The 12,028-nt window shown below is 44.9% G+C and overlaps 1 protein-coding gene across 2 annotated transcripts in view; it reads left to right on the top strand.

The window, feature by feature from the left end:
• The window catches only part of SMTN (smoothelin), a 259,947-nt gene that overhangs the window by 207,975 nt on the left and 39,944 nt on the right, over positions 1-12,028 (top strand). For both annotated transcript variants that reach the window (XM_030220282.1, XM_030220283.1), the window contains exon 11: positions 11,621-11,767. In XM_030220282.1, coding sequence (XP_030076142.1) covers positions 11,621-11,767 — 147 coding nt within the window. The remainder of the gene's footprint in view (positions 1-11,620; positions 11,768-12,028) is intronic.

Raw genomic sequence — 12,028 nt, 5'->3', positions numbered from 1 at the left:
CTCATTGAGCAGGGACTTTCTTCTATGTTTGTGCAGCGCTGCGTACGCTCTGTAGCGCTATAGAAATGCTAAATAGTAGTAGTAGTAGCAGCAAAAGAGGAGTAAGGTCAAGTGGAAGAACCAAAGAGTCCAAGGGGTGTAGATAGTTGACCTTGATTTATTCATAAAATCACACAAAATAAAGGGCTGGCCAAACTTCTGTAGATCAGCAAAACAACAAAGGAATAAGTCAGGAGTCATATGTTCTAAAAATACAAATATGAATATTGTGTAATAGATTAATAATCTCATAACCCATGCGTCCAACTTCTCTTACATAAGCACGAGTCTGTGGAACGCATTGCCACAAGCTATGTAAACAACCCACGATCACCTAAAATTCAGGAAATCATTAAAGACTCACCTTAAATGCCTCAACCCTGCAACACTTCACTATCAAAGATTGTATTGGAGATTGTCAAACCCTCCTACCTTTAACCCCATGTGACTGAATCTTATCTTCCCTATACCACCATAACGTCTTTTGTACTTGACCCCTACCGAATTCGGTGAATGCCTTTACGGTATTATGTAAGCCACATTGAGCCTGCAAATAGGTGGGAAAATGTGGGATACAAATGTAACAAATAAATAAATAACATGACTGATCTATATAAGGGGCAATTTAAAAAGAAAATAAACTGAATTAAAATAAGTGATAGTTAATTTTAGATCTTCCAGGATCCTTTCGAGGGCAGAATCGTTTTGAAATACTGTTACTTCGTAAGATGTGCTTACTGGCTAGGAAATGTATTCTACAGTACTGGACGGTTAAAGACCCCCCAGCATACTGGCATTGGAGGAACCAGTTGCATCAGCTGGTTTCCTGGGAGGCTGGCGAGATTAGATCCTCGCAGAGAAAGAGAATTACGTTTCTGGCCCTCTGGGGTCCCTACTTACGCATCCTAAGCCCTAGAGGCCGGAGTTTACTTCTTAATGCAGGGTGAGCTTCCTATGTTGATATGGTAAAGTTCCTTCAGGTTGGGAAAAGGGGGGGAGGTTGGGGGGATGGGGTGAGAAGGTTAGGTTGGGGGGAGGGGAGAGGATAAGGGGTGGGTAGGGGGTTTCGAGAGGGAGGGAGGGACTTTGTTAAAGGAAGGCTCATTTTGGTTGCATCTGGAAATTTGATCTCTAATTGGGTATCGATTGTAATTGGCGGCACTATGCGACTTCCTCCCTATAAGTGTGGTATTATAATTTGATGACATCGTGTATGCTATAGGAGCACTCAAGATGTATTTGGTGGATGTATTTGGGACTCTGCTAGATGGTTGTTCAATCTTATTATATTGTTTTGTCATCAATAATAAAAATCGTTGAAACATAAAATAAGTGATAGTAATCACACTAACAACAAACTGTTATATCTATATAAATATATATGTTTGAAAAACAAACGTTGATTAAAATAGATATCATAGGTTACAATAAAAATAACTTTTAGAGGAAACTTGATACACATAGAACTTGTCAATTTCATCAGTAGTGCGAATAAAAAAGCAGACTTAACTGATTTGCTTTACCTGATTATAAATTTGCCAACATTAATTAAGTGGCCAAACTGAATTACTTTGATTTATTTTTAACTTAACTCATTTGTCTTACCCTAGAACTAAATTACGACGATGAAGATATCGGGCCAAAACCGAATTGCTGTAAATAATATTTAACAAGCTTTGGGCCCTGTTTACTAAGGTGCCTGTGGGTGTCTCTCTAGCGTTGGCGCACGATAAAAACGCTAGCGCGCCTATAAGCATGGCTTAGTAAACAGGGCCCTTTATGCAAAGTTGATTAATAGCAAAGCATACCTGCTCAGAATCGTAGATGATACAGGCTGAAAATGTTATAAATCAATAAATCTGTAATGTTATCAAGTGGGAGGGGAATTCCTTTTTTTTTTTTTTTTATTTTATTCATCATTTTACATTTTTCCAACCGAGAAATCTCTTGTACAGAAAAGTATAGCTATCCAACAAAAAGAAAAAAGAAGAACATTTTTTTTCCTATCACTGAAGATAAGTGGGAGGGGAATTCCAGAATGCTTCGGTTCTAAACATCAGTTATCTCAGTGTTTCCCAAACCTGGTCCTGGAGTCTTCCCAGCCCGTCAGGTTGTCAGGATATCCGCAATGAATATTATTTATTCATTTGTTTGTTACATTTGTACCCCGCACTTTCCCACTCATAGCAGGCTCAATGCGGCTTACATAGTAACTAGCCGTTGAGCCCGTAAAAACGGGCTAGTATAGGAAAAGGGGGGGGGGGGGTTGAAAGCGCCTTCCCGTCGCTGCTGCAAGGCCCCCCCGCCCCCCCCCCCCCCTCCCCGCCTCCCCCCCCCCGAGTCGCCGCCACCCCTCCATCCGGCCCGGGCCCTAGCTCCGCTATTGAAACAGCGAGGGAACTTCCTTCTTCTTCTCTGCCTGTGTCCCGCCCTCGTGTGATGTAATGTCGTCGAGGGCGGGACACAGGCAGAGAAGAAGAAGGAAGGATGGCAGCTCAGCAGAGCTGTGTGCTGCGTTCCCTCGCTGTTTCAATAGCGGATCGAGGGCCCGGCCGGGTGGGGGGAGCGTTAGCGACGGCGATTTCGTCCCTCGCAAATGCGCAGTACAGACCCTCTCTGTTCCGCCCCCATCATCACATATTGACGCGGGGGCGGGGCAGAGAGGGTCTCTACTGCGCATTTGCGAGTGAGTACGACACTCGCCATTTATATGTTTGATAGAATTACAAGTAAAGTGTAGAGAAAACAGGCTAATCTTAGCAGAGTAATGGAGTTGTGTAGATAGGTAATATTATGAGGCGAAGGGGTAAAGGAGGTAAGAGGAGGTGCTTGTTTTAGGTTAAATAGAGATAAACAGAGGAAAGGTCAAGGTGAGTGTAGGGAAAAAATGAAAGGAGGTGTGGTCTGAATCATAGCCGTTGTTGCAGGATCATGTGATGAATAGATGGGTCAATAGAGTTAGGTCGTGGCGTTTGGGTAGGGTTTTCAGAGATTTTCTGAAGGGTAGATAGTCTTTGATAGAGGGAGATTTATTAATGACAGAGATTTGTATGCAGTGTCTCCACCTCGTGCAAATCTCTCTCATGAATATTCATTGTGGATATCCTGAACTGGCTGGGGTGCCTCCAGGACCAGGTTAGGGAACCATTGAGTTGTGTTCATAAAATGGCAAAGAAAGGTTTGTCTCTCTCCTAAAGCAAAAATGAAAATTAACATGTAATTATGTAGAACGCTACCAGTGAATAAAGATACTGTACAGATTCCTGCTGTGTATTATAAGCTAATGTTCTTCCATTTACCTCACTCCTGTTTTGCCAGTGCTGTCCAGTAGACAGGTAGGAGTTGAAATGTATTTATTTATTTGTTGCATTTGTATCCCACATTTTCCCACCTCTTTGCAGGCTCAATGTGGCTGGCGTTCGCCCAGTCCGGTAGGAACAAATACAGTGTGATGTATTTTAGGATAAGGTTCATGTGTTACAGACACATTTGGAAACGCAGAGATGAAGAGTTATGTTATGTCCATTCCGAGCTTTGGTTTCGTTGTGTAGCAGGATCCTGGCGTTTAAGTTGGGTCCGTAGGGTATGCCTTTTTGAATAGATTGGTTTTTAGTGATCTCCGGAAGTCTAGATGGTCATAAGTTGTTTTTACGGCTTTTGGTAGTGCGTTCCACAGTGAATATCCTTGTTCATGGAACACTTGAGTTTTCCTTCCATTTTGTCCCATCTGTGGTTATTTAACGAAAGAGTAGAATGATCATTCTCTCACGCATGTAATTCCCTCGACTCTTCTCCTTCCCTTTAACTTTCCTCTTCTATTTCTGTTGTTCTAATTCAGTCTTGGCCTCGGGCCCATGCTGAATTGCTGGAAGATTGTGCCGACAGAGAAAGCTGAATGTGAGAAACTTCCTAGGGAAGGCAGATTCAGCTTGGTTACACAGCTTCGAAAGCGACCACCAGATCCTCGCAGACTTAATCCCGGGGGGGCTGATGGGATGCTCTCAGCCTCTGGAGATTACCAGAGAGCTTACCTTTCTCTTGAGACGACACAGGAGAAAAATTGAGCAGTTCCATCCAATACAGGTTGGCTTTCCATTGGGTGCACATTTATTTGCATTCAACACGAATGACAGTCAAATGTTTCCAATATGGAAATCTCAACTTTTTTTTTTAATCCTCTTCATTAGGTTCAATGCAAACAAGACCAGAACACATGAAACAAACAGCACCAATGTTGAACCCGCAGTATAAAACCTCAGCTCTTATGTGCTGAGAATTAAAACCTAAATCTAGTAGGCCGTCATTGTGTTTTCTGTCCATGACATTTTTAAAAGAAATGAGCACTGAATTGGCCTGACCATTAACGGCTCAAATATGAAGGCCGATATATTATAGTAACATAGTAGATGACAACAGAAAAAGACCTGCACGGTCCATCCCAGTCTGCCCAACAAGATAAACTCATATGTGCTACTTTATGTGTATAATATCTGCTTGTTATATTACTATTATGTTTTATCGTTATCATGTCACCCAAGATCCTTCTGTAACACTAAATGTCTATTTTCTAACCTATTTCCACCACTCATGATGTATTGTAAGCCACATTGAGCCTGCAAAGAGGTGGGAAAATGTGGGATACAAATGCAATAAATAATAATAATAATACCTTACCTTGATTTGTATCTGCCATTTTCAGGGCACAAACCGTAGAAGTCTTGCCCTGCACTAGCCCCGCCTCCCAACCACCAGCCCCGCCTCCCCCCACCGGCTCTGCCACCCAATCTCGGCTAAGCTTCTGCGGATCCATTATGTATTCACACTCACTCTTAATGAGGCTATAGTTTCTGGATGGGAATAGAGTAGATTTCAGTTCATTGGGACACCGGTTAATTGGGGCAGCCGCCTATTTGGTCCAGATTCGGGAGAACATAAAAAAGCATATTTTTAAGGTGGAAAAGTTTCACTTCTTTGGGACACTGGGCCGTTTAATTGGGCCAGTAGTATCCGCATTTGCACTCTCTAGTCTGTTATTCTCCGGACCAGTCCAAATTTTTCTGTCATCCTCCCCCTTGAAAAATTGTAGCACAGTGGTGTCGGGAAGCAATAATATAGAAAAAAAGAAAAAAAAGTCTTCCGAACTCACTGCAGGGATACCCGATGAAAGAAACGCTATACCATTTCAGAGCAGTATGCTTGACTGCATGAGAAGTGGCAAAATCATCTGAGGGTTCCCTTGCTACTCATGGGTGTGCATTGTATTATAAATATTGGATGAGTGGACTAGTGCATTGGTGATAGCTGAGACTTTAATAATCGGTGGCTAAGGTCCTGGTTTATTTTGTTTAGATTTGGATGTTACCAGAGACACGATATTCTTGTATTGTTCCGTAGCTATTCCACTAGCAACATTCCATGTAGAAGTCGGCCCTTGCAGATCACCAATACGTCAGACTCACAGAAACAGAAGCCTGCACAGCCTTCTACATGGAATGTTGCTAGTGGAATAGCAACATTCCATGTAGAATCTCCAATAGTAGCAACATTCCATGTAGAATCTCCAATAGTAGCAACAGTCCAGGTAGAATCTCCAACAGTAGCAACATTCTAAGTAGAATCTCCAATAGTAGCAACATTCCAGGTAGAATCTTCAATAGTATCTATTTTATTTTTGTTACATTTGTACCCCGTGCTTTCCCACTCATGGCAGGCTCAATGCGGCTTACATGGGGCAATGGAGGGTTAAGTGACTTGCCCAGAGTCACAAGGAGCTGCCTGTGCCTGAAGTGGGAATCGAACTCAGTTCCTCAGTTCCCCAGGACCAAAGTCCACCACCCTAATCACTAGGCCACTCCTCCACCCATAATACTGTACCTCAGTGGTAGGGACAGCCCTGGGGCAGACTAGATATTTACTTGTTGGTTCTTATATGCTGTTATTTTCGGAGGTTCAGTGAGATAATATTATACAATTACAAATTATTATAATTTTCAGTGACCCGCCTATAACTGGAAAACCTCTGTAAAAGTCAGCACTCAAACCACCAGGGCTTCTCAAGAAGGTCCTGGGGTACTTCTTAGCCAATCTGATTTTTCAATATATCCATAATGAACATGAATCAGAAAGATTTGCAAGCGATGACAGAGGCAGTGCATGCAAATCACTTTGCTGTGGTTATATGCCGAAAGCCAGACCAGCTGGGGAGTACTCCGAGCCCTGCTTGAGAAACATTACCATAAGCAACCGGTACTAAACACCGTCCTTCCAAAATCCAAAGCTATGCTGGAAAACAAAGAAAAGTATAAGAAAAAGGTAGGGCGGCATTGCTATTAAAATTTTAATCGCGATTGATCGCTCAATTAAAGTTATTTATTCCCTCCCCCCCCCCCCCCCCCCCAGTGCAGCTCCTTGTGATTCTGGGCAAGTCACTTAACCCTCCATTGCCCGGAGTTACAAGGAGCTGCAGTGGGGAAAAAGAAACAACATACCTATAATTGTGCAAAAAATCGCGATTACAAATTTTAATCGAAATTCAGCCCTAAAAAGTAAAGAATAAATACTAATGAAAAAAGTAAGAACTACAAATTGAAAAATTACAAATTAAAGAATCCAAAACTGCATTGCAGAATAGCTATGAACAATCTTACAGTTTTCACAATCTACTTCAGAAATGCAGTCTAGAAAAAAGCTATTTCACCATATAACAAGGACTTGATGCTCCGGACATCTATGTGCCCTAAAAATGGCGAGAACAGATCAGAATGGAAGATACACCTCTGTGTTTGGGAGTGGGTGAGAATGGGGGTGTACATTTCCTGGGGTGTCAGGGTGTGGGGGTGGAGAGATGTATGCTCCATGGATGGGGGGGGGGGGGGAGAGGAGGGAGTATGTTGGGCAGACTGGATAGACCATACAAGTCTTTAATTGCCACTCTATATTATGTTACGATGAAACTATTCTTCAAAACACAACACAAACCTTAGCAGTAGAAACATAAGAATATAAGAGTAGCCATATTGGGTCAGACCAATGGTCCATCTAGCCCGGTATCCTGTTTTCTGAACAGTGGCCAAGCCAGGTCACAAGTACCTGGCAGAAACCCAAATTATGGTAACATTCCATGTAGAACCCCAAAGAATAGCAAGATTCTGGAACCCTAGAGTGACAAGATTCCATTAAGAATCTCAGAGTAGCAACATTCCATGTGGAACCCCAAAGAATAGCAAGATTCTGGAACCCTAGAGTGACAAGATTCCATTAAGAAACTCAGAGTAGCAACATTCCATACTACAAATCCCAGGGCAAGCAGTTGCTTCCCATGTCTGTCTCAATAGCAGACTATGGACCTTTCCTCCAGGAATTTGTCCAAACCTTTTTTAAACCCAGATACGCTAACCGCTGTTACCACATCCTAAGGCTGCCCCTGGTCAGGAGCACCCGGCACAACTGTTAACTGAAGCCCTTCAAGGTTTAGTATCACTCTGTTACAGCAAGCTGCTCTTACAGCCCTCTTTCCGTTGAATTGATGTAATCAGTTGCTTGGTTACACCATTGGTTAATAGGACTTTGCTTAACTTGTAATTAGAAAAAGTCATTTATGTATTTCTGGATCCTTAAATACACCCCTGGATTGTTACTTTGCTTCCCAATGACTGTCAAGTGAACTGGAAGACTTCGAATCGTTTTCTACAGTTAACTTTTCAAAGACGGTAGAAGGTGTGCGGCTGTAATGAACAAAACACACATCCCGAAAATCATTGCTGACAGGAAAGAGAGAAGGGCAAAAGGTCAACACCACTGGGCAAAAGTAGCAACAGTCCGTTTTACACAACAAGCACTGGTTTTCTGTTAAATCTCCTGCACGTGAATGTCGTGTTGCAGTGTAGCGTCTTCCAGAGATTGACACGGGGACGGGGGACCGCAGTAACCGCGGGGATGGGGACGGGGACAGAGCTTGCGGGGATGGGACGGGGACAAACTTTGTCCCCGTGTCATTTTCTACTTTGAAGCCTGTTAATGAACTGGACTGTTATTTATGTTTAAGTGATGCCTACAAAGATATTTTGATTTTTTTTTTTGGAAAAACAAGCAAACGTACTGGCCACAACTAGCAAAATTTGCATGGAGGATCCTGTATATCCTGCTACCAGCACATCTTCTAAAAAGACAACTTCTATTCCAGGAAGGACTGTGGAAGACGGGAGAGCTAGACTGAATCCTGAGATTGTTGATGACTTCTTATTTATCCACAGATTAAAAAACCATAACAGTGTTTCATAGGGCATATTTTTCCCCTCTAGGTCATATAGAATGGGTTGTATTTTATACCCCTGAACATAGTAACATAGTAGATGACGGCAGAAAAAGACCTGCACGGTCCACCCAGTCTGCCCAACAAGATAAACTCACGTGTCATTTTTTGTGTATACCTTACCTTGATTTGTACCTGTCTTTTTCAGGGCACAGACCGTATAAGTCTGCCCAGCACTATCCCCGCCTCCCAACCACCAGCCCCTTGATTTGTATCTGTCTTTTTCAGGGCACAGAGCATATAAGTCTGCCCAGCACTAGCCCCGCCTCCCAACCACCAGCCCCTTGATTTGTATCTGTCTTTTTCAGGGCACAGACCGTATAAGTCTGCCCAGCACTATCCCCGCCTCCCACCACCAGCTCTGGCACAGACCGTATAAGTCTGCCCAGCACTATCCCCACCTCCCAACCACCCGCCCCACCTCCCACCACCGGCTCTGGAACAGACTGTATAAGTATGCCCAGCACTATCCCCACCTCCCAACCACCAGCCCCGCCTCCCACCACCGGCTCTGGTACAGACCATATAAGTCTGCCCAGCACTATCCCTGCCTCCCACCACCGGCTCTGGCACAGACCGTATAAGTCTGCCCAGCACTATCCTTGGTGTAGTAGTAGAAATCACCTATTGCTGGGGTTGGAAGGGTAGAGGGTGGTGCTGGGAAGGAGGGTTATTATAGCTGCTCATTGTTCGTATTGTTTTCTATTTGTAATTTATACACAACAGTTGCACAGCATATTGTTCCTTTTTATACTTTAATAAAAAGATTTAAATATAAAATCAAGGCTTCTGTAGATGAGGATAGAGCTGACGAGGCAGGGATGGGATGGGGACGGAGACAAACTTTGGCCCCGTGTCATTCTCTGGTGTCTTCTACTGCTCCACAGTATTCCAGGCATCTTGAAACCAGTCCAGACCAGTTGCCCATTCTTCCAGCCACTAGCAAAGAGCTGGCTGCCAGCGATGAGCCACTGGTTAATCCCAGTGTTCGCACCCTCCCTGGACTCAGTCAGGCCCATTAGACAAGTGATTGGACCTGTGATTCGCAGAAGGAGGGTGGGGGTGGGGGTGGGGGTGGGGGTGGGGGGAGCCATCTCCTAGGGAGTTTTTATTACTCCAGTCCTGAGAGAACTGCATGGGGGGGGGGGGGGGGGGGGCAGTTGTGGACCTTTATTCCAATCCAATTCTCACTAAGAGGAGGAATGATTTTCCAATTCCATTTCTCTATAGGGGATTATGAGGTTTATCCGTTACCAATTAATTCCTTGAACCTCCCAGAAAGGCAGAAAATCATTTCTGTAATTGCACATCTATTTGGGAAGATGGCGATCAGAAATAGTGACTATAGATTTAAATTGATGAAATTGGAATAAGCGATTTATCAACAGACGGGATGTCCATGAGCAACTTGTGAACACCAGTTTAATTCTTTGTACCTGGAGTTAAAGGCACTGTGCGCTGGAACCTGCCACGTGAGCCATGAGAAAACCTTCTGACATCCCTGAGAAATGCTCTGAACGGTGTCTTGAGATAACTTGCTTGTATCTTGTATGAGTGACTCAGTGAAGTGTCTGGGATCTAGTGCTCTGTTTACCAATATGCAGACTGCATGGTCGGAGCAGGTGCGATGGGGGGGGCACATTTTAGTGTGCGGCCCCACCGCCGCCCTTCCGCACCGCACAGGAGCAAATGCCTTTGCTGGCGGGTGTCCCCAACCCCCGCCAGCTGAAGCCTTCTTCAGCGCTGCGTTCCCTGCCCTGCTCTTTCTTCCTGTTCACGTCCTGCACGCTCCTTTAAGTGAAACTGAGCGTGCAGGACGTGAACAGGAAGAAAGAGCAGCAGGGCAGGGAACACGGTGGTGCCGGTCTGAAGAAGGCTTCAGCTGGTGGGGGTGTGGACCCCCGCCAGCAAAACCAGGGGCCCGGAAGAAAAATGAGGGGGCCCAGGCCCCCGTGGCCCCACCTTGCTTAAGCCATTGGGTCAGAGTGTAGCATCCATCAGTGTCTCTCTCTAGGATACAGTCCATGACTGATGCACAAGACATTTCAAAGTACATAAGTAAGTACATAAGTAATGCCACACTGGGAAAAGACCAAGGGTCCATCGAGCCCAGCATCCTGTCCACGATAGCGGCCAATCCAGGCCAAGGGCACCTGGCAAGCTTCCCAAACGTACAAACATTCTATACATGTTATTCCTGGAATTGTGGATTTTTCCCAAGTCCACTTAGTAGTGGTTTATGGACTTGTCCTTTAGGAAACCGTTTAACCCCTTTTTAAACTCTGCTAAGCTAACCGCCTTCACCATGTTCTCCGGCAACGAATTCCAGACTGGAAGCTTAGGAGGTTTTCAGGAGTTCAGACTGGGGATTTTTGATATGTATTATAGTTGTGTTTAATGATGGAGAAGGAGTGTATTTGTTGATACTAAATTTCATTTGAAACTTTGCTTCTCGCCTCCTTCCCCTTCCACTCTTTCCCTTGTCTGTATTCTGACGAAAGACTAGGCCTCGCTTCAACCCACAGGGCCTCTGGGCTCACGTGGGCCTGCGTGATAGCAGATGTGTGCACACTGCTGGCTTTAATAGACACCACCGTCGCAGGCTGAAGTGCGTATCTATTAAATGCATAGGTGTGCGTTTTTGTTCAAAAAGGTGGTAACATAGTAACATAGTAGATGACAGCAGAAAAAGACCTGTGCGGTCCATCCAGTCTGCCCAACAAGATAAACTCACATGTGCTACTTTTTGTGTATACCTTACCTTGATTTGTACCTGTCCTTTTCCGGGCACAGACCGTATAAGTCTGCCCAGCAGAAAAAAATGAAATCCTTCAGGATAGGGCAAAATTAGTGTATTACGAGTTGCATGTAATTTGTCATATCATATATAACGTATCAAATAAGTGTGAGCTTGTGAGTGGCTGTCTCATGACACATGATCGTGTGCTGTCTGTCATCGAATATCTCCAGGATGTGTGTTTTCGTAAATGTGTCTGAGGCCTTTGTCCTGGCTTCAGGGCTTGTTTCCATGCTGGTTAGGTGATGGCTGAAACCGACACAGATCAGGTGTCAATTTAATTCAGCAGTCAGAAGCGGTTTCAGATTCCTGGCGAGTAACTGAGGACCTTGTACACCTCGGGCTCATGCACAGTGCTGCTCCTTCGGTTCAGTAAGAGGCAACCGTGTGCATCTCTTTGCGATGGCGAGGGGGGGGGGGGTAACTCTGTGAGCAAAGTATGGAAAATCGGTCTCTTTATTTTCCAATTCTAGATGGACGCCGAGTTGGTGGAGCCGTCACGGCTGGCAGAGCTGCCAAATGGGATGGAGAAGGCCCAGGAGAAGAAGCCGGAGAGAAAGAACAAGCTGACCGCAGAAGAACTAAGTGCGATAGAGGAGGAGGAAGTGCTAGATAAAATGGTAGGAAAGCCTGGCTATAGCATATCTTCGGGAATTACACCCCGGGGCATAGCCAGACCTCGTGGTGGGAGGGGGCCAGAGCCCGAGGTAGGAGAGCGCATTTTGGTCAGCCCCACCGCTCCCCACCGGTTGCTAACTGCAAGCTGCAGCAAATATCTTGGCTGGCGGGGGTCCCCAACCCCCGCCAGCTGAAGCCTTCTCCAGCACTGGTCTACGGCGCCGCAGCATTGCCTTCCCTGCTCTCTCTGCTCTCTCACGTCC

The sequence above is a fragment of the Microcaecilia unicolor genome, chromosome 11 (genome assembly GCF_901765095.1).
Source record: "Microcaecilia unicolor chromosome 11, aMicUni1.1, whole genome shotgun sequence".
In the NCBI taxonomy this organism is placed as follows: domain Eukaryota; kingdom Metazoa; phylum Chordata; class Amphibia; order Gymnophiona; family Siphonopidae; genus Microcaecilia; species Microcaecilia unicolor.
This window is presented reverse-complemented; position numbering and strand designations above follow the sequence as displayed.